The 23829-nt window shown below is 38.7% G+C and overlaps 1 protein-coding gene across 1 annotated transcript; it reads right to left on the bottom strand.

Moving 5' to 3' along the window:
* Positions 1 to 11655: 11655 nt before the first annotated feature.
* KCNV1 (potassium voltage-gated channel modifier subfamily V member 1) lies at positions 11656 to 17346 on the bottom strand (the record flags this gene model as incomplete). Its single annotated transcript, XM_082601177.1, has 3 exons — positions 16847 to 17346; positions 15477 to 16006; positions 11656 to 12167 (listed from the first exon to the last, which is right to left on the bottom strand). The coding sequence occupies exons 1-3, from the start codon at positions 17311 to 17313 to the stop codon at positions 11656 to 11658; spliced, it is 1509 nt and encodes a 502-aa protein (XP_082457303.1). The 5' UTR covers positions 17314 to 17346.
* Between the last annotated feature and the right edge of the window lie 6483 nt (positions 17347 to 23829).

The following is a 23829-nucleotide window of genomic DNA, read 5'->3' as shown; positions in this document are numbered from 1 at the left end:
TTCAAAAATATTTTTGAAATGAAGGCGTAAGATCAAGTAATCCTTTTCTAGCCAATGTGTGCTGCCGGCACATCCTCTCCATGTTCCTTTGCCACTGTTCTTATAATCTGCAGTGCTTTTTGCAACATGTGCAGTTCTTGCTTGGAACTTGTGAGTTGTATTTTAATATATTCAATTCTAGTCTAGTCTATGCTATGCTATCTCACATCCTATCCCAACCATTTCATTCCATTCTATTCTACCTCCATTCCATTTTCTTCCATACACTCCATTAAAAAAAGAGTGGTCACAATTCAATCAGCTTATTTCATCATCCATTAATGGTTTTGGATCTGCAGTTTAAAAAATATAACACACTCTGTACATTGAAATAATTCAAGTTGTTTCCAAATCTGGGAGAAGAGCTGTGTAATTACTTTTTTCATTTTTTTTTCTTTCTTTCTTTTTCTTTTCTTTTTTTTTTTTTTTTTGCGGTACGTGGGCCTCTCACTGTTGTGGCCTCTCCCATTGCGGAGCAACAGGTTCTGGACATGCAGGCTCAGCGGCCATGGCTCACAGGCCCAGCCGCTCCGTGGCATGTGGGATCCTCCCAGAACGGGGCATGAACCCGTGTCCCCTGCATTGGCAGGCAGACTCTCAACCACTGCGCCACCAGGGAAGCCCCTGTGTAATTACTTTTAAAAGAGATCTTATTTTCGTATTAAAATGATAACAGGAATACTATACAAGTATGCAAAAGGGCTCTAGCATTTGTTTTATAAAAATTACTTTTACTTGACTCCAAGATGTGTGTTTTGTTTTAAAACACATTCTTTGACCCACAAGTCTTCCAGTCTTTGAAATTTGAAAGAAGGTAGCAAAAGTCTGCTATTATACTGTCCTGACCAATTCTGACATGGATTGGACAAATTGTGTCCCAATTCTTTTTTTTTTTTTTCTAGATCATAAATATCCTGTTCAAGTAAGTACCTGTTACCTAACCCCTCTCTCTGCATATGTACAATGTCCTTAAAAGGCTATCATATGAAGTTGAATGCAAAACTCTTGCTCTGTGCTCTGAAAAACAGTTCTAGAAAATACATGTCAGCAATGGGTGAGAAAGATGATTTTGCTAACTGAATCAAGTATATCTGCTAATATTTCCCTGAGGATTAATTTACAAGATAACGTGATGAATGCCTAGTGGAGAGATAGAGTCTATTTATTACTGAGGATTTTGGAATCAAACAAATTGGTTTCTTTGAGTTATTTCTTTAGCATATTCAATTAATCTGTATGAAAAATTGTATAGCGTATTTAATTTAAGTTGAGAGAAGAGTACAAAGTTAAAGAGTTTGTCAAATGACCATTGATAATAGACTTCTTAAAATTATTATTACAAAGTTAAATATCACTGAACTTAAAAAAAGAAGTTCCACCCTTATACATAGAGATTTTTGTAGGGAGTAGCTATTTTCCTTTGTTTGAAATCTTAAAATAATAATTAGTCCATGTGAGGAAAGAAGCTATGAGTCCAGCTAAAGGTAGGAAAGAATTGCATTTATTTTTACATTTTTATTCATTTATTCTTTCTTTTCCTGATGCTTGTGGTCAAGGTGGTTCATTGTATGTGAAGGTTATTATTATTATTATTATTATTATTATTATTATTATTATTATTTTGCGGTACGCGGACCTCTCACTGTTGTGGCCTCTCCCGTTGCGGAGCACAGGCTCCGGACACGCAGGCTCAGCGGCCATGGCTCGCGGGCCCAGCCACTCCGCGGCATGTGGGATCTTCCCGAACCTTGGCACAAACTTGCGTCCCCTGCATCGGCAGGCGGATTCTCAACCACTGCACCACCAGGGGAGCCCTATTATTTTTTTTTAATTTGAGGAGCAAGTCCTGTTGAATGAATTTCCTACAAAGTATAGTCTCCATAGCAACTGTAGCTGTCTTTTATTTTCACATATACCATTTAGAATTAGTTGACAATAATAATTAGAGACTTAGATAAAACATTTGCTATATAGCAAAGACATGTATAAAGACATGGTTTTGGGAAAATTTTCCTAGTTTAGAGAAACTGAAATTACTTTTTAAGGAAGATTTGATTTTCTTCCTTAGATAGATGACTGAAAAATCTATCTATATATCCAGTGTGAAGTATTGAGGTTATTACTGACACCTGCAAAGAACATTTTCCCTCCCATAATTTCAAAATCACATTTGTTTGTATCATCTTTAATTTCTTTCATCAGTGTCTTAATAGTTTTCTGCATACAGATATTTTGCCTCCTTAGGTAGGTTTATTCCTAGGTATTTTATTATTTTTGTTGCAATGGTAAATGGAAATGTTTCATTAATTTCTCTTTCAAATTTTTCATCATTAGTGTATAGGAATGCAAGAAATTTCTGTGCATTAACTTTGTATCCTCCTACTTTACCAAATTCATGGATTAGCTTTAGTAGTTTTCTGGTAGTATCTTTAGGATTCTCTATGTATAGTATCATGTCATCTGCAAACAGTGACAGCTTCACTTCTTCTTTTCCGATTTGGATTCCTTTTATTTCTTTTTCCTCTCTAATTGCTGTGGCTAAAACTTCCAAAACTATGTTGAATAATAGTGGTGAGAGTGGGCATCCTTGTCTTGTTCCTGATTTTAGATGAAATGGTTTCAGTTTTTCACCATTGAGATGATGTTGGCTGTGGTTTGTCATATATGGCCTCTATTATGTTGAGGTAAGTTCTCCCTATGCCTACTTTCTGGAGAGTTTTTATCTAAATGGGTATTGAATTTTGTTGAGCTTTTTCTGTGTCTATTGAGATGATCATATGGCTTTTATCCTTCAGTTTGTTAATATGGTGTATCACATTGATTGATTTGCATATATTGAAGAATCCTTGCATTCCTGGGATAAACCCCACTTGATCATGGTGTATGATCCTTTTAATGTGCTGTTGGATTCTGTTTGCTGGTATTTTGTTGAGGATTTTTGCATCTAGGTTCATCAGTGATATTGGTCTGTAGTTTTCTTTGTTTGTTTCAAACAGATGAAGAGATATACCATGTTCTTGGATTGGAAGAATCAACATTGTGATAATGACTATACTACCCAAAGCAATCTACAGATTCAATGCAATCTCTATCAAACGACCAATGGCATTTTTCACAGAACTAGAACAAAAAATTTCACAATTTATATGGAAAACACAAAAGACCCTGAATAGCCAAAACAATCATGAGAAAGAAAAATGGAGCTGGAGGAATCAGGCTCCCAGACTTCAGATTATACTACAAAGTTACAGTAATCAAGACAGTATGGTACTGGCACAGAAACAGAAATATAGATCAATGGAACAGGATAGAAAGCCCAGATATAAACCCACACACATATGGTCACCTTATCTTTGATAAAGGAAGCAAGAGTATACAATGGAGAAAAGACAGCCTCTTCAATAAGTCATACTGGGAAAGCTGGACAGCTACATCTAAAGAATGAAATTAGAACACTTCCTAACACCATACACAAAAATAAACTCAAAATGGATTAAAGACCTAAATATAAGGCCAGAGACTATAAAACTCTTAGAGGAAAATATAGGCAGAACACTCTATGACATAAATCACAGCAAGATCCTTTTTGACCCACATTTTTGAGATATGGAAATAAAAATAAAAACAAAAAAATGGGACCTAATGAAACTTAAAAACTTTTGCACAGCAAAGGAAACCATAAACAAGAAGAAAAGACAGCCCTCAGAATGGGAGAAAATATTTGCAAATGAAGCAACTGACAAAGGATTAATCTCCAAAATATACAAGCAGCACATGCAGCTAAATATCAAAAAACCAAATAATCCAATCCAAAAATGGGCAGAAGACCTAAACAGATGTTTCTCCAAAGAAGATATACAGATTGCCAACAAACACATGAAAGGATGCTCAACATCTCTAATCATTAGAGAAATGCAAATCCAAACCATGATGAGGTATCACCTCACACTGGTCAGAATGGCCATCATCAAAAAATCTACAAACAATAAATGCTGGAGATGGTGTGGAGAAAAGGGAACCCTCTTGCACTGTTGGTGGGAATGTAAATTGATACAGCCACTATGGGGAACAGTATGGAGGTTCCTTAAAAATCTAAAAATAGAACTACCATATGACCCAGCAATCCCACTACTGGGCATATACCCTGAGAAAACCATAATTCAAAAAGAGTCATGTACCACAATGTTCATTGCAGCACTATTTACAATAGCCAGGACATGGAAGCAGCCTAAGTGTCTATCAACAGATGAATGGCTAAAGAAGATGTGGCACATATATACAATAGAATATAACTCAGCCATAAAGAGAAATGAAACTGAGTTATTTGTAGTGAGGTGGACGGACCTAGAGTCTGTCATACAGAGTGAAGTAAGTCAGAAAGAGAAAAACAAATACCGTATGCTAACGCATATATATGGAATGTAAAAAAAAAGAAAAAAGATGGTTCTGAAGAACCTAGGAGCAGGACAGGAATAAAGACGCACACATAGAGAATGGACTTGAAGACACGGTGTTGGGGAAGGCCATGCTGGGACGAAGTTAGAGAGTAGCACTGACATATATACACTACCATATGTAAAATAGATAGCTAGTGGGAAGCAGCCGCATAGCACAGGGAGATCAGCTTGGTGCTTTTTGACCACCTACAGGGCTGGAATAGGGAAGGTGGGAGGGAGACACAAGGGAGAGGAGATATGGGGATGTATGTATACATATAGCTGATTCACTTTGTTATACAGCAGAAACCAACACAACATTGTAAAGCAATTATACCCCAATAAAGATGTTTAAAAAAATAAATAAATAAAAAATAAGAATTCACTTGAAAAAAAAAAAAAAAGAAAAGAAAAATGTCAGCCTAATGGCAAGTGTCTCAGGTTTGAATCACCAAAGGAAAATTATCCTAATCTGTATTTTGACCAAAAATCAGTACATGGATAACTTAGACCCTTGGCTAGTTTGACTTGGTATTCTTTTATGTTGACTTCTAGTAAGAATATTGCAAGGCTTTTATAAAGGATACAACTTACATTACTAGAACCATAAAAATACTAAAATAAAGCTATAAACAAAATTATGAATAAAATATATATAATGAAGACATATACTTACATTGTGGTTTTATGTAAATTATATATTTTAAATCTTTTTGCAATATTTTTTTTGCTATCTATGATGTTTGAAATGTTAAAAAGCACCCAGAATAAAACATTTGTATTCAACCAAAAAAAAAAAATCACATTTGGTATCTAATTTTTTACCCCTCAATCTCTCTCTCTCGCTCTCTCTTTTTCTTTCCCTCTTTCTCTCCCTTTTTCTTTCTCTCCCTCTCTCTCTCAGTCTGTGTGTGTGCATGCACCAAACTTATTAAAACTTCTTTAGTTCAACTACTATTTCTTTGGAAATACTTTGAGTATTGAATGATAGAGTAATGTAGAAAATACACACATTACCATTATCTTCCTTTACTTACAAAACCTCTTAGACTATATACTTTCTAAGGAAGACAAAGTAAGGTTTTGTGTAATTAGAAGAAATGTCCCTCAACTTAGAACATGAAAAGGAAATCCAGAAGTTAACATATTTTTCTTGTTACTTCAGATTTAGTTGCATCATGCTGTTGAAAGCTAAATGTATTTATCTAACTCAATGGTTTTACATAAATTAATATATAAACAGGAAAGAATTTTTCAGTCATTGGATTTTTAATGGTGCCCATTAAAATAGTGTCATAGTCAGTATGATGTTACCAGTTCAGAAATGAATAAAATGGGATTTAAATTGTCTTGAAATTTCCCCCTGCAATATCAATTTATTAATACCATTTCTTTGTTCAGAAAAATATTAAGTAACATGGCAATGACATCTCTGTGCAGCATAACTAGCTATGCTGCACTTAAGTCCACAATAATGATAAAAGTGTTTCTCAGGATATACAATTTTTCTTTGAGGTAGAGAAGAGTATAAGCAGATTAGAATTCTCTTTATAACTTTTTTAGGCTGCAAGGGTTTACTGGGGGAAATCATGTGCTGTGAGTGGGGTGATGTGGACAGAGGAGCAAGGAGAGGATGACTACCAGTTGCTATTCTGAGAGCGAAGCAACAATGAACGATCTAATTCATCTACCAACTCCTTTTTTAAAGTTTTTATTCAGAAAGAGAGGCCCGTGGAATCCCTGGAGGGGCTCCTTCTGGATGTGCATGGCGAAGCAGACCTGCGCAGTTCCAGGGCTTGACTGTGGTGGCTGTGAAAATCCACCATTCAGATCTCCTCCTGAGGGCAGCATGGTTGACTGTTGACTTGAGCTGAGTCCCATATCTAAAAGAGGTGGGGCTCCTTAATGGGCTACTTTTGCTCAGGACTCTGCATCAACTCTGTTGAAATTTTCTTAGAACTGGGTTGTAATCAGAGACTCTTTTTACCCAATCCTCTTCTCTCCCTCTTCTTCACAGGTGTCAGATTGGTATCATGGTTTGAAGGTTCTTCCCATTTTCTCTAGATTCCTCCTCTTTATTCTTCACAGGCTTTTTTCCCCTACAATAAATGTCTTGCACATAATTACAGTAATCAGCTATCTTGGCCTCAGCTTCTCAGAGTACTTGATCTGACATAGGTTTTTGGGATAATATCAATAATTTGGTATTAGATGTGCTAATCATGAAATATTTATTGGATGCTCAGGTGTAGACATTGAATAGGCAGTTATGCACACAAATCTGAAGATGCAAGAAGTGAGAAGAGAGGTCTAGTCTGAAGACAGAAATTTGGGAATTGACCAAGTATCAATGGTATTCAAGCAATAAAACAGGATGAGTTGCCAAGGTAGTGATGTAAATAGAGAGAAGGAGGGGCCTGAGGATTAAGCCCTGATTGACCTTCTCAACCAGAAAAGATGAATGGACAATGAGGTAGGAGGGAAATCAGGAGAGTGTGATGGGCTGCAAGTCAAGTGAAAAAAGTTTTTCAATTATAGTGAAGTCTATAATTAACCTTGTAAATGCTGCTGATGGATCAAGCAATATGAAGTCTGAGAATTGATGACTGGATTTAGCAATTACAGGGTAATCGTTGACCTTGAGAAGAACATCTTTAGAGGAGATGTAGTGGTGGGAGACTGGTGTGAGTGGATTATCAAGAAAGAATAGGGGAGAAAAAGTGAATATAGAAATGAAAAGAGTGACTAGAAAATGCTCTCAAGAAATTTTGCCATAGAGGAGAGCAAGGAATTGGGTGTTTCCTAGAGGATGAAGTAGATTCAAGTTTTTTTTGTCATTTGTTTGCTGTTGTTTTTGTTTTTAAGATGGAAAAAATTAAATTATGTTTTTTTCATGATAAGAATGATCTACTAAGGAGGGGGGAAAGAGATGGTATAGTAGGGAGAGGGGAAAGGCATTCTGAAGCAATGTCCTAGAGTTACAGGGAGGAGTGGACAGTTCAACTCATGATAGAAGGAAAGGCAGATGAATATGCACAGATGGAGGTAGGTGGATAAATGTGGGTGCCGGCCCTTGTGGAAAATCTTTTCTAACTGATTCTATTTTCTGAGTGAAAGTGGAATCAAAGGGAGGTGTTAGAGGTTTATATTTATCTAGAGAGTGAATAGCTTCAGGAATTGCAGTATGATTGCCTTGCAGCATTAAGAACCCATTTGGGGTTTAGGCATGAATGTAAAATGAGAGCAGTCAGCACACATTGGTTTTTTTCTGTAATCACGATCAGCTCTGCAGGGACAGCACAAATAGGCACTGGGTTGGATTTAGTTAGGGTTTGGGCTTTACCAACTGAATACCTCAATGGAGTTGAGGTCGTAAGCAAGAGAGTGATTTTAACACAAGGCAAAAGAGGACATGAAGATGGTGAGCATCTCAGTTATCCCATTATCCCTAAAGAACACCACATAAGCAAATGCCAAGTGGAGTTTGTGAGTAAAATTCTCCTTAGGTGACATTTTTCCACATATCAGCATGGCTCGAAGACAGGTTCGGGAGTCGGGGTGATTTTGCAAAGGGAAATCACCAAGGGAAGCACTAGAACACATCATTTGCCAACTGATAGCGTCTTGGACTGAATTGCAGGATTGATAGGGCAGAGATATTAATGGCTCATATTTCAAAAGAGCAGGCTTTTCATATTAAGAAAATGAATCAGTGGAAATATTTGTCAAAGCAGTAAGCTTACTCATTGATAATGTTTTGCTTAGATAACTTGGGCCAGCATGTATATTTTTTGCAAGAACTAGTCAAAAGATTTTCATGAGAGCAAGATTCCACATTGAAACACAGCACTGAGATTTCTACCTCAATTAGCTTCTTTGTGCATTTCATACATTATGCTTTATACTAATTTGAATTAAAATGATAAATGCAACTATTCTTTGTATATATAGGGAAAAAAACCCAGTAAAACATGAAGATGCCACTTCTACCAAACATACCTCAGTAATTTCTTAAAATTGCTCTTTTAGGTACTCAAGCATTCCCTCTGTGCACTCAAATGTTTTTAATTAGTGTTTTTTAAATAGCCTAAAGCCAATAATTCTATTATTTATATGTCCAAACAAATTAAATACCATTTTATAGCAATAATTCTTAGGTTTTTGACAAACATCAATTTTTTTAGATGTTGAGATATAAGATTAACAGAGTTCCTGCCTTGATTTGTTACTTAAATTTGGTCTGCTTATATGTATAATTTGTTGAAAATGCACCAACATTTTATATAATAGCAAGGTTGACTAAGCAGTGATATTTGAAAATTTCTTTTGAATTGTCCACATCTCAACAAAATTTATATAGCTAACATACCATGTTTCTGGAGAACATGTTTAGAATCTTCTGTGGTAGGAAAAAGTATATATATAATACATATAGTTTCTTCATTTTTTTCACTTTCCAACTATTATTCTTAAGGTAATATTTTTTTTTTGTCTAATAAAGACCACACGATGTGACGACTGTTCCTTAAAAGCTCCATTCCACCTTGAGAATAAGCTGATACTTTTCTTAAGGCATATTGAGCCTCTCCACCCATGAGAAATTGGCTTGCCTGCCTGGGAAGGGAATCCCTAAGCACAGGTTGTGTGGGAATAATGAAATCTGTCATATGCCTTTTAGGAGTATCATTTTCAGGGTCCAGCAGATTGGGACTCATTCTTCGGTTCTGTCACTCATGCATGGGCTGTGTGAATTTGGGCCAAGTTACTTCATCTTTTTGTGCCTCAGCTTTGTTGTCTGTGTTCCCCTCACAGCCTTGAATAGAATGTTAAATACAAGAGAATAGGACTTGGTCTGATTTAACAAAGAATCTGTAGTGCCCAGCATACAAATGGGTCCTGAATAAATATTTGTTGCATGGATATAACTAGGAGAGTATAGCAATAGTAATTATATAATAGGAATATTTTGAGGATACAGTGACATAAAACATGATGAATACAGAGCACAGTCCTGGATCAGAGTAACTCTCTTATTGGGGGGAGTTCTAGATAAGTCAGGATAAGTTTGCCTTCTGTGTCTAATCTCTATTTCCCCTTCAGATTGTGGATGGCATATTTATATTAGGACAACTGGACCTGTGCCATACTCTAGCACCTGGGGACTGTGTAAGAGGGAAAATACTTACTACTACACATATCTCTTAACTCTTTCATAATATTTGAGAGAAGTAGAAACAAGCCAAGAGGATTAAAGGATTTTAGCATACAATCTAAAACTCATGTTATCAATGAAGATGTTTTTAGAAGTTAAGCATGCATACCAGAAAACTAGAGGTAGCACATATGATATTTCATTAATATTAAGATGCATGTTTGAAATTTTTACGTGTCCAAAATCTGGACACATTTTACAATCAATGGCATCTTACAATTGATTGGACTTTCTTTTGTTCTTTCCTTTTCTTTCTCTTTTTTCTGTCTTTCCTCTCTTCCTCCTTTCCTTCTTTGTAGTTCATAATATAATAGGGTATCTTAAATAGATTTAATAAAATATGGTACAGACGTATATTAAATTTGTCTTTCTCAATGTTTATTTCTTATCATAGCGCAACTCTGGAAAGGGGCTCTTTTTTCTACTTTCCCATCCCATGAAAATTTAATACCATAGATATACTCTGTATCTGTTTATGTATTGCATGTATATGTATTTTATGAATAAAAAGAGTAAGATATTTTTGTCCCCCCACCAAGAAACAATTTTTATCCCATTGGGGACACTGTTACACCCATTAAAAAGGCAGGTATGAAAGTGATAAATCTGTATTATTCTTAGTTTTAAAAACCTCATTTACTGGAATATTAGAAATCATAAACTAATTCTTAGGCTTAGGTAGAGCTGTTGGCTTTAATTATATAACAAACTGACTAGAAATTTTATTATTATCATGAATGACTGTCAAAATGTGTGTAAAGTTTAAACATTTGCTATTTACCCCAACAGTCAGAAAGCTATCCATAATATCTTTTGTTAACAAATAAAAGATCGTCAAGTTCACCCAGTGGTATCATTCAACATATCATTCTCATATTATGAAATAAGACTATTTAATAATTTCAGTGTATATACATTTAGGATGTTCACTACTTCACCTTTACTTACAAAGTCATGATTTTAAGGACATAACTTGAACACTACATCAATAAAGAGATTTTTTTAAGACCACCTAATTTCCATGGAGTACTAAGAGATACCGCCTTTATACTGCACATATGCACTCAGTGGGGAGGATGAAGATGCACAACTCTCGAAGCCTTTGGGTAGCACTCTTCTACCACAGTCTAAGCAGTTTTGGGTTTCTACCTCCAACCATAATGATAGAATACAGAGCTCAGTCCATTTGTGATCGGTCATCTGCACCAGAGGAAAGATAGGGACTCAGTCTATGACCATCAAATCAGGATTTTGTCTTGAAAAGAGAATTGTTATATTCAACAGTTTTAACTGATGGAGAAAGGAGGGATTTATTTACTTGGAGAGGATCTTTAAACGGCAAAGTTGTCCAGTGTGTTCTTAAATGTTTACTTATCTTTTCTCTGGGCTATGCAGTTTAACTTCCATCTTTTAAAATTAGTGGTGCAAAAGATTCTAAAAATTTGGGCTTCCCTGGTGGCACAGTGGTTGAGAGTCCACCTGCCGATGCAGGGGACACGGGTTCGTGTCCCGGTCCAGGAAGATCCCACATGCCGCGGAGCGGCTGAGCCCGTGAGCCATGGCTGCTGAGCCTGTGCTCCACAATAGGAGAGGCCACAACAGTGAGAGGCCCGCGTACCGCAAAAAAAAAAAAAAAAAAAAAAAAAAAAAAGATTCTAAAAAGTAGTGATGTGTAAAACATTTAACTTTGTTGAATGCACTGCAATATTATTTGGTATTTGACAATTCAGACATGTGTATATTGGCCTGATTGTGTTAAATAGATATTTTTGAGACTCAAATGTGTCAAAACAAAGTGTTGCTGTTTTGGGGGATGTGAATTATTCTAGTAGATCAAGCAACGTACGAACCAAATGAACACAGGTAGTACTCAAAAGAGACTCATCAGCAGTGTACAGACATCCATATCAAGGCTTTATCAATCAAGTTAGTATTACACAGGCTTTTGTAAATAAACTGAAAGTGAATTCAAAACCAGAAATCATCTCCTCCACTGCTCCTAGTACTTGCTCTTTCTCTGCCTTTTAATCGAAGCATCTCCATGATACTCCGGGCATAGACATCTCTCAAGTTAACACTGATATATGAGTCAGTGGCTATATTCTTGGTAAGTTTCTTCAGAGCCTCACGCTGTCTAACAGCTGCTTCCCTGAGCTTTAAGGTGAAGTAGCAAGCAGAGAAGCGGTCGTTAATAATAGCGATGGGCAAGGCCAAGACAAGGATTCCCGATAAGATACACATGAAGGCCACGATTTTGCCCGTGGTGGTGTCTGGTCTGATGTCCCCATATCCCACGGTAGTCATGGACGTTGTGGCCCACCACCATGCACAAGGGACACTTGTGAAGGTTGTGTCGGGAATGCTCTGCTCAGCAAAATATTCCACAGTTGAAAATATAGAGATTCCTACAGACAGAAATAGGAGCAGCAGGCCAACTTCTTCGTAACACTGAGTGATTGTCATTCCAAGTGAACGTAAGCCTGTAACAGAACAATCGGTGTCAGTCATGGGCACCCCTCCTCTCTTCCTTCGTCCGTCCCTCCCTTCCCTTCTCCTTCTCTGCTACCCACCCACACACATGCATTTCACATTTAATATGGCTCCAGCATTGGGCAATGTTCTGGGGATATATAGATGATAAATTATAATCTTCAGGAAGTTCTTAGTCTAGTTGATGGGGCCAGATTGAGAAGGATAGAAAAATATAGATAGATTCATTCACTCACTTATCATTTATTAAAAACCTACAATTTATACAAAAGGTGAGAGATGAGTTGGAGGGCAGGCAGGGGATGTTTGATAGGAGTTTGTACTTTATACAATGGGAAACTTTGCAGCATTGCACGTGGAGGGCTCTCTTGGTCAGGTCTGCATTTCAGTGCCTCACCTTAGCACACTTTTCTAATGAAGTTTTATGTTGTCTCCTTATATTTTATGTCTGTTTTTCTCACCTTCCTGATAAAGTTTAATACAATTAGGGGCATCATTATCTGAAAGTCAGAGGAAGTAAAAGATGAGAATGAAGTGAAGCAGCAGAAACAAGTTAGGAATCAGTGAAAAAATTGACATAAGAACATCAAATGTACATGTGAGGACATTCTCAGAGGTGTAGCAGGAGGGGTTCCTGCACTCCCATTGCACCCATTGAAATTTTTGTCCTTAATACCAAAGCTATAGGAAACTATCTCCCTTGAATACATAGAATTTCTCCTTTCCTGTAGGGAGATAGACCTGAATACAGACTATTCCTCCATTGCAAAAAGGTACAGGGGACTGGAGCCACTAGGGAATTCACTCACTATGAGGCATTGGTGAATTTCCCATTGCTAATTCTGAGGATTCTGCAAGACAGACCCAGGAGAGTCCAATCCCACCTCTGACGAGACTAAACCCTCAGGATAGTAAGAGGAGCCCATTACAGGATCGTGATTTGAATAAGGTATCTTTCCAACTCTAGAGAGATACTGATTAAAGTTTATCCACATTTTGAAGTCATATTAACATGATGCCACAATGATATGGTCTCAGAAGTCCAAAGCAGTGCCTCTTGGAATCACTTTTAAATTTTTATTCACTCACTGAAGACTATTTTAAATATATTAAAATACTATTTGTGCTCTCATTATTTTGAATTTTGTTCTTGAAATTTTCAGATGTTCTTGAATTATTAACCAACTATTTAAAAAGACCAATGAATATAACTTTGAGGTTTAACTTCAAAAGACATTTAAAGAATATCTTTAGAATACCTTTCAGGAAACTGGCCTGATGTGTCTGTATTAAATTGCATTTCTGAAATATATTGACAACATATGAAGAAATGCATAGTGTTTGGGAAGGTTGTTTTCATTTCAACATTCTAAACATTTCATTTTGTAAAAAAACAAAGCAGCCTGAATTTCTGCATGTTACCTCAATTAACTCAGATAATCCTAAAAAATAATATGAGATAGATGTTATACTTATGTCATTCTAGAGGTGAGCAGACTGAGACACAGAAAGGTAGCATATCTAGTACAAAGTTACATACTAAAGACTTAAAATTAGGCTGTCTGGTCCATCCATTGTCCTCCTAACCATTATTCTATAATGCTTCTCAATTTTTATTTATAGTTAATACATAGGGGAATATGTGATCTATGTCTATATTTTGCTAAATGTAATGCTTAAGATAAAATTGTCAAATATTTATGCAACTGTTCATATATTTTCAATAAATTAAGGCTTTATTAATCCTTCTACTTTCCTTAGAACTGACAAAACCTTTGAAGAGGTGACATTGTGGAAACTACTGTTATTTTCTTTTTCCTTTCTTTTGGGAAAAAATGTAGTCTTTACTGGGTGTTTTTAAATTGAATACTGTGATGAGTTTATAAATACTAGAAGAAAGTATCCCATTATGTGTGTCAGAAAACAAAGAGTGGTACTTCTAAAAGTTGTTGGAAACCCCGTTATCAAATCCCTGTATGTGAGACTAGCTAGGAAAATACACTACTAAAACTATATTAGGAGAAATTATAGTTTCCTCAGAGATGTGTGGGAAAAAAACATATCTGAGGTTAATTTCTCCCTATATTTATAGGGAGAGACAACTACCATCAACTCCTTTTAGGTGACCAGTCAGGCATACATCTAGGGAAATAGGTGGGAATAGGACTCTCTAGTCAAATTATTTATATTTATATGTATTGTATAAATATGGCATCCTACTCCAGTGTTTCTCAAAGTGTGGTTCAAGACCACCTACATCAAAATTAGCTTGTTAAAATGTATGCTTCTGGATCCAACCCCCAAAACTAAAATCTGACTCGCAGGGATTGGGGCTCAGAATTTGCATTTTAACAAGGTTTTCAAGGGATTCTTATTTTCATTAAAGTCTAACATAAGGTAACATATATGTGCTCCAGAACATCTAACAGCCGGCTGGGCCAGCCACTGAAAATCATTGCCCTTGGGGATGCAAGCATCATCTTTAATGGATTTGTGTGATTTCCTCTGACATTGCCTAAAATTTTCACATATAATTGTGTGTGTGTGTGTGTGTGTGTGTGTTGTGTAGAGATTTTTCTAGGGAGAGTGGTCTTTATATCTTCAAGGCTTTATGATACATTCAAAAAGCTAAGGAATTCCTGTTACCATCTCTCTTGTGCTTCCCCAATTAGGGACAAAAAAATTCTCAGATACTAGACAAAGCATTTAATTAACAAAAATTTAATTTAAAAAAGCATTTAATTGCTTTCTTCCAAAGCAAAATTTCCATTGTTTCTTCAAAAATCATGGGAGAGCCACCAGTGCCCAGTCATCTCTTTCTGCATAGCCAGAGAAGGCCCTGGAGGACTTTCTCTTCTCCCAAGGAACATGTGTGATATTTCCTTGGACACAGAAAAGAAACTGGCTTACGTTCCTATATATCACATATAATCTGTGCATATCTTTTTATGTGCTAATTGTGCATATTTTATGTAGAACCTTCCAGAAACAGAGTATCTTTAATTTTTGTACATCTTCTGGGCACCTGGGTTAAAATAAAGTTAACATATGGTTAAATTGTTTCTCAAATGTCTTAAGGAGAGGAATTCTGTGAGAGGCAGCTTGTCCTCTATACCAGTGATAAAACCTCAAGGTTTTTCTTTTCAGTACCTTTCTGGAGATCATAATTGGGTGAAATATAGGAGTTGGTAGTTTTGAGTATCAATTTAGAGTCAAGAGTCGTTTCCCTTGGACCATGGTCAAAGCACTAATGCTTAAAAACAATGGCAAATTAAGAGGCATCAATGAAACCCAAATACCTGTGGAATGCCTGCCCAGTTTGAGCATGCGCAGAGCCCTGAGCAGCCTCAAAACCTGGACGATGCGCCCCACGTTTTCCAGCTCCTGTGTAGTCTGGCTCCCACTCAGGCTCTCTACCAGAAGAGTGATGTAGAAGGGCAAGATGGCTAGGAGGTCTATGATGTTTGGCACCTTTCTCAGGAAGCGGCACCTGTCCCGCACGCACAGGAAGCGCAGGACAAACTCCCCGGTGAACCAGCTAATGCACACATACTCCAGGATTTCCAGCAGCTGCAGGTCCAGCCAACTTAACTCGGCTGACATCAGAGCCATGTTGACGATGGACACTGCCACGAAGATGATGGATATGACACCAAAGATTCGGGCAGCTGTGGAAGACCCCGGTTTCTCTAGGATGTTCCAGAGCTTCTGGCGGACGGTGGGGCAAGGTCCTTGTGAGAAGTCCTGTTCGCTCTCATGTTGACTTTCCTGGTCTTCTGTGTCCTTCTTAAAGTCTAAAGTTTCACTCAGCTCCTTTCTTCTGAAGTATCTTTTAGAGAAGACAACTTGGTGATTAGTCTAACTTTTTTTAAAATACAGAAGTAAAGAGAATTAAACTTGGCAGTGAAGTCATGCTTTTTATTTCAGTAAAATGCAGAAAATGTTCATTCATATTTTACCCAGGCTTTCTTCCCACAGTACTCAAATGTTCTCATTTAGGATTATTGTTTTTAAAATAGCACTTTCATGGTAGAAATTTATACAAAAGAATTTATACATGGCAAAGCTACTTTAGATTAAAGCATTTTATCACCCATTTTTTCTTGTAACAGGAACAGAAGTTTGCGATATGTAATTTTTTTAAGGTGGCTAATGGAAAGGTATTCATGAAGAAATGGTAGTAATAGCAAAATAATAGCAAAATAATAAATCACCAAAGTCCCACAATCATTCACAGTCAAAGAACCAACTTTCTGTCTTCTGTATTTAAAGCAGTTCTCTGTCCAAGTTTTAAAAGTTAGTGGCCTAGGTTTGATAAACAATAACGCTCTCCACTGAAACCTACAACCCTATACATGCATTTTTTGGAGCATAAGATTTCTGACTCATTTATTTAACCACCAAATATTTATTGCAAGCCTGACCTCTCTTGACTTATAAATGAATTAGCATACTGGAAAAAGGAGAAGGTTCAGAAACTTCCAATCAGAAGTTGGCTTTGACACTTTCTGGCCTCCACTGCCACCCCACCTTCTAGCTCTGAAGTGGGTACAGGTGTCCTTAAGCCTGGCTTGAGCGAGGCTTGTGTAAAGCCTCAAATCTTTCCCTCTGCCGCCCTCTCTCCACCGCGCCCGCTGCCCCGCCCAGCCACCAAGCGCCTCGAGGGTACCTGTCCCTGCAGCAGGAGTCAATGCTGAGCTCGTCGATGCCCCAGTACTGGATCTCCTGGAGGAACGAGAGCGCGCACAGCTGCTCCATGACATGCAGGCGGCCGGTGCGATAGTAGTGCAGGACGTAGCGGAATGCTTGCGAGCTCCGGTCGAAGAAGTACTCGTTGTCCACGGGGTTGGCGTCGTCACAGAGCTCCAGGGGGCTGGGCACGGCGGCCAGGGCCCCGGGGCGCCGGCACGAGGCCACCACCACGGCCAGCTTGCCAAGGCGCGTGTGTGGGAAGCAGGACAGAGCCTGCTGCGAGAGCACAAAGCGGCTGCCGCCCACGTTGACCGTGAAGCTGTCCCCGAGCGCCAGGGGCTCCCCTTCGCCCTCGCTGCAGAAGACGCTGGAGTCCAGCGAGGTCAGGGAGGCGCTGTCCAGCGGCGAGTCCGGCGACGCCCGGCCTCGGGGAGGCAGCTCCATCCTTGCCGCCGCTGCCGGAGGGCGCCACAGAGTTGGGGGCGGTGGCAAGGCCGGGATTTCCCGGGCTCCCGAGGTGGGTTCCTCCCACCCCCGAACCCTTACTCTCTCCACCCGCCTGTGCTCGTTCTCCCTCTTGCCGCTAGGGAGCTGTGAGTGCGCGGTAGCAGCGCACAAGTGTCTGAGCGCCGGGTCTGGGAGGAGCGGAGGGGTCGTGCCCAGGGAACTGCTCAGGTGTGGACCAAGCCGAGGACATCCGCAGGGCACACTGCCGGTCGCCATGGTCCTTCCCGGACTCAGTACCCCCTCCCCAGCTTTGTAATTGAGATCTCCAGCCCGGGAGGTGTATGGGTTGAAGGCCTCCCTGCTTGGGGGTTGGAGCGGGAGGGGAGGGGAAGGGGGAGGGAGGTCTACAGTGGAGGAGGGCACGACGAATCTTGGAGGAATGCAAGCAAGGGGAAGGGCAAGACTCACTCCCGCCTGCAGGAGACCAAAACGGAAAGTTCAGAAGGCAAAGGAAGTGGTAACCGGGTCTGAGTCTTTTCCAACTTCAGGATATATATTCCTCTCTCTGCTTTTGCTGCGCAGTTTCACAGGCCTCCCAGGGAGTGGTCGCTGGGGATGCGCGCACGTGGGGGAGGGTGACCTGGGTGCGGGGTCCGAGTCATTTGCTCGCATCCACTCTCCTTCTAGTCTGTCACTCACGCTTCGTTTTCTTCTCCCTCCTCCCCTAATTTTTGACCTCCTGGTTGAGAAACGAGGACAATTAATGATGACTTTTGATAGGTCCCAGTGAGTCACTGAGAACTAGGGGCCACCATTGCCAGCTCCCGTCACGCGTTGAGGCACTTTGCGCCCTTCGGTTTAGCCTTTTCTGTCGCTACAAGTTTCCCGGAGAGCAGGTGTTCTGGGGGCATTCTTCCGCACACAGCGGAGCTGTCATTTTAGGAGAAGGGAAGGCAAAAAGACAAGGACTAGAACAGGCGTGGGCTGGGGCAGGAGTTTAAATAGTAACGACGACTCGGTAAAGGGAGAAGCCGAGCGCCGTGCCCAGGTGAGGCTAGAAGTGCATCCACGGGGCCCCTGGGAGTCGCGCCCCGGCCAACCTGTTGGACACAGGGCGGGAGCAAGGAGGAGGGCAGGGTGACTCACCTGCTGCTCCGGGCACATCTGGGGTGCGCTCAGTGGGCGCAGCTGGCTGCGTAGCCTCGATTTGATCCTCGCGATTTACACGTGAGTCTGAATTCACAGGTCCGGGAAGAGGGCTGTGCTCGCGGCTGAGCTCCTCGCCCGCGCTGGTTGTCTAGCCTCGCCTCTTCGCCACGCGCCTCCCGGCTCCGGCCCCTCGGCTGCGGCGGAGGGTGGCCGCCCCCGCCCGCGCTCCCTCCCAGCCCTCGGCGGTTCCCAGCGCCAGCTGTGGGGAGAGCGGGGAGCGGAGGGAGGTGAGACCGGAGGAGGAAGTGAGGCGCTCAGTGACTCTGAATCTTACATTCATCCTGAAGGCGCTTCACGGATTACTATATTAGATTCTCGTTTCCCGGAATCTGTGCGCTCACAAATGCTCAAGAACAAAATTTTCCAGTTGTATAAATCTGCTAAACTCAGGGTTAGGGCAGTTATGTTAACTGCTTTGTGTGGTTCGGTTCAAGGTTGTCCTCATTATTTCCAGAAAGCGTCTGGGAATCCTGCATTTTTCAAAAGTCTTTGCAAGAATGAGTGAGCCACACTTAGCTCCTTTTTTTCCGTGTAAGTAGTTTTAGAAAGTATATATATAAAGAGGTAAAGCAGGCAGCTAGGTACAGTAGGGAGGGCTTTTTCATAGATTGACCTGAAACATAGCTGTTTAGTTCTGGCTTTGTCAACTGGCTGTGGGACCTCTAGCTGGCATTTACTTCAAGGGCCTCAACGCCTTGCTTAGTAAAATTTCAGGTTTTAATAAAAAACACCTAACCTTTACTGGGTGCTTACTTTATGCCAGCAAATTTTTGTAAGCCCCTTACTCATTCAGTACCTTATTTAATCATAATAACAATACTATGAGGTAGAAGTATACTTGATTTACAGAAGGGAAAACTGAGGCAGACAGAAATTATGTGATTTACTTAGGGTCACACATTCCAAATTAAAACCCAGGACTAATTGTCAGAGGCTGACCCCATAAACACGGTGCTTGGGGCATATCATTTTTGTGTGATCTTTAAATAAACCAAAGTGTGGTTGTTATTTATTTACTTACTTTTACAGCTTTCTAAAGAAGGGCAGGAGTTTAATGATGTATTTTCTCTAATCTTTCAACAAATGCTTGTTGAGCATCCACTATGTACCAGGCACTATTTTAGGTGCTTCAGATGGCTCCATGAAAAAAAAAAACCAGACAAGATCCCTGTCCTTACGGAACTAACATTTTCCTGTGAGAATAAAAGAAAAACTTCAGTGAAATTTATAAAACAGTATATAGTATTTATCAGTTATGGCTCTTTGGATGGCTATCCTTCTGGTTAACTTTGCCTCTATAAAGAACTCTTCCATACAGAAAATATGGAGTTAAAAATCATCCTAGTAAGTAGTTCATCATTATGTATGAGTACTGTGAAATTAATTTTTTTAAGGTAGTGAAGATTTTCCCTTACATAGAGAGAAAAAATTCTCCAATATTTCACTTATATATTGGGTATTGAAAAAAGCCAAAAGTTCTGTTAAGCTTTATTCATCCTTTAGTGTGAATAACTTGAATCAAAGATTAGCAGTAAAGTCTCCCCTAGCTTTACAGATTATTGTGAGGAAGGAGGAAAACTTTCAGAGGAGAATGACAGATTTGGGTGAGAAAGGAGATCTTGGACAGGTGACCAGAGGTTAGCAAATGGTGAGTGAGGCATGCAGGTCTCCTACACTGCCACCAGGACCCTGGAATCAGTTGTAATTAGTGGTGTCCTGTAGAAGTAATTGTAACAATAACCATTCTTGAAGTGTAAGGCTCAAGCTAAGCATATGAATTCTCACAATGATCCCATGAAGTAAGTATTGTTATCCTTAGCCACAAATCTCAACTCAGAGGCACTCAGGCACTTAGGAACTTTCCCAGTTGTATAGTGAATATGTGAAGGAGTATATTAAGGGACTGAAACTGGGGTCTTTCTGACTCCAGATTTCATCTCAACTGCTAAGAACCTAAATTTTTCAATTGACATTCAATTTGATTAAAACAATTTCCACTAATTAAAGTAATTATAACTAGGGATTTCACTGGTGGTGCAGTGGTTAAGAATCCGCCTGCCAGTGCAGGGGACATGGGTTCAAACCCTGGTTCGGGAAGATCCCACATGCTATGGAGCAACTAAGCCCTGTGCCACAGCTACTGAGCCTGCGCTCTAGAGCCCGCGTGCCACAACTACTGAAGCTCTCACGCCTAGAGCCCATGCTCCACAACAAGAGAAGCAACACAATGAGAAACCCGGGCACCACAACGAAGAGTAGCCCCCGCTCGCGGCAACTAGTCTCTCAACTAGAGAAAGCCTGTGTGCAGCAACGAAGACCCAACGCAGCCAAAACACAAAACAATAATCATAACTAGAAAGATGGTTACTAGTTAACTGGGAGTATACAAACACAAAAGACCTATTTTAAAATATAGTCTCTTGGGTAGCAAAAATCCCTGCCTTCTTCCCTGTCCTGTTCCCTTTAATCTGTTGTCTCTGCTCATTCATTGATTGTCCAGGTTTGAGTCAGAGAGCCCACTGAAAAACATATGACAAATTAGGGGGGAAATAAATCCATTCAAAGTGAATCCTTCCTGGTCCCTGATCTTGACCTGAGATATACCCTGAAGTATGTCAAGAAATGAAAGAAGAATTGCTGATAAGTAGTTGGGGATGGTGAGGTCTTGCTTTCGATCTCATTCCTACTTAGCATGGGAGGAATATGATTGTCATGTAGGAGGTAGCACAGTACTGAGACAGGAAAACTCGACAATCTAATGGCTTTGTGTATATTTCCCTAGTCATCAGATGTTATATTCAGGTGATTTTCCATTAACAGTCTTGTGATGAAGTGCGCTACTGGTGTTTGGCTTTATCTATCAGGTCTTCAAAATATCGATATGAATATTGAATCCCTAGGTACAACTTGTATTTTTAATTCTTCCAATTTTTATGAATATTTCCAAATTTATTAATGAACAGCATGCATTCTTAACAGTCATGTTTTTAAATTGGATTAAAAGAAAAATCACAAGATACCTTAAATTGACTCTAACGCAGACAATTATGAAAGTAAAAGTTAAAAGTAATTTGAAGCACGTTCAAAATTTCTATTATTAAAAACCTAGAACATTTTATTCAGGTTTTTGAAAAAGTAATGAAAATGTATTTATGTTATTATTGTATTCCATTATTCTGTGATTTATTTAAATAATATAATATGATGTTTCTGTGAAATTATTAATTCTCATCTTTTATATGAATGTTTTAAAATGATTTTACATATATGATTATAAGTCACTGAAATATTTTCAAAGGAAAATGTACATTCCTTATTAATTTATATCACCAATACTGCAACTTTACATTTATTTTTAATAATTAAATAGACAGGGGACGTATAATGACTGAAAAATTTTGAATAAAGCAATTTATAGACTTCAACTTGAGTAAACTCTACATTTTCATTTTCAACCACATCACTGTAGACTCACGCTAAAACCCCTTTAATTTATCATTCATTAACAATGCAGACCATATTTCATGCGAGGTGTGCATGCCTATCTTTGACCCTGTGTTTCATTACCTAGGGACTGACAACCAGATGAGTTAATTGTAATGATGTTTACAATGCCTTTGTGTAAGGACAAATGACTTTATCTTCTTTCTTTTCACTGCATTGGAATATGTTTAAAGGTAAAGGAAAATCTGACAAATTCTATCTATTCATCTTTCATGTGCCTTCTAGGTGCTTGGAATAAATCCTCCCAACTGTATAACAGCCCACTCTAATGCAGAATTTAGCTTAATGTGGGCTTGTTCTGGCTTCCTTCCAAGGGGAGGCAATTGTCTTTGGAAGTACCCAAGAACTCATTTTTATAGCCTAGTCTGCTACAGAGATCACAGGATGGGTTGATAATGGTGATGATGATAGTAATATGATAATAATAGATGCTACCTTTACTTATTCAACCTCTGCTCTGTCTTTTATTAGCTGTGTGACCTCAACACGTTTCTTGAAACTTCTACGTCTCATTTTCCTCATCTGTAAAGTAGGAGTGATAGTAGTACTTACCTTATGTTGTTGTTTTAAAACTAAATGAGATCATCCATGTAAATGTTTAATGCGGTGTCATTATTCTTGTTGTCACTTTTATTATTATCAAAATGTTGCAGGAATATTTTTCTAATCCCCCTTACTGAGCACTTATTGTGTGATAAATGTCATGTTAATTGTTTAATCTCATTTCATTTATAATTCACAGAACCCTATGAGGAGAGTATTATTATCATCCTTAATTTACAGATGAGAAACCAGGATCACAGCATTTTAATAACTTTTCAAGTATCATACTGATAGTCAGTATAGGCTTGAACACATTTGTTTGATTCAAAGCCTTCAAAGGGCATTAATATGAAAATAATGTGATGATGAGAAATCACTATTAGAAATGCTCTTCTCTTTAAAAATTATTTTATAAGGAGAAAATTTCTATTCTATGCTTCAAATAATTGAGCAATGACCATACTTCATATACCATGACCAACACATTGCCTGTGATTTCACATTTTAATAAATTGGATCTTTCTTGTAACCATCATAAAGTCAATAGTCAACTGGATTTATCATTAAATGATTCTCACTATGCCCTGTTGATATGCAAAAGATATAGTCACATTTTTCCTGAGTTACCAAGAAAATATGTAGAATCAGGCACTTATTGTTCACTGGATTAACTCCCATAATTACACTGAAATTAAACTTTATAAACAAGATTTAAAAGCAGTGGAGCAAAAGCAAGGCAAGTGTTCTGCTCATCATGTTCTGTACACTGTTAAGTGAACCTAATATTGAATTTGAAAATCCCAATTAAAGCCTTTTTACCCAGCTCTATTGAATTACCTTATGATGACAGAGAGGTAGAGTCATACAGACCATTAAAAACTGTTTCTCTTTGGGTATATGCAATTTATTAACATTAGAAGTAAAATTGTATTTAGGCTTATCCTTATTCTATTTAGTGCTTTCTTTCATTATCAAGGAACTCAGTAAACTTGAATTCCATCCTGTAGTTGGAAGACAGGTAATCTTTGAAATCCATACGTGTTATAAAGTTTTTATGTTGCATTTTCTTGATTTTCCTGGAATCAACTCAAAATTGAAAAGTTTTTCACTCAGTAAATATTTTAGAAATGTAATTTTCTCAGCTTCAGGGGAGATGTTCGTATGTAATAGATAGAATATATATATTGTATATCATATACGTCATTTATATTATGTATGTGAATACACACGCATGAAAAACTAAGAGTAAGGAAAGTT

Source organism: Mesoplodon mirus, assembly GCF_964341445.2.
Source record: "Mesoplodon mirus genome assembly, chromosome: 16".
In the NCBI taxonomy this organism is placed as follows: domain Eukaryota; kingdom Metazoa; phylum Chordata; class Mammalia; order Artiodactyla; family Ziphiidae; genus Mesoplodon; species Mesoplodon mirus.
This window is presented reverse-complemented; position numbering and strand designations above follow the sequence as displayed.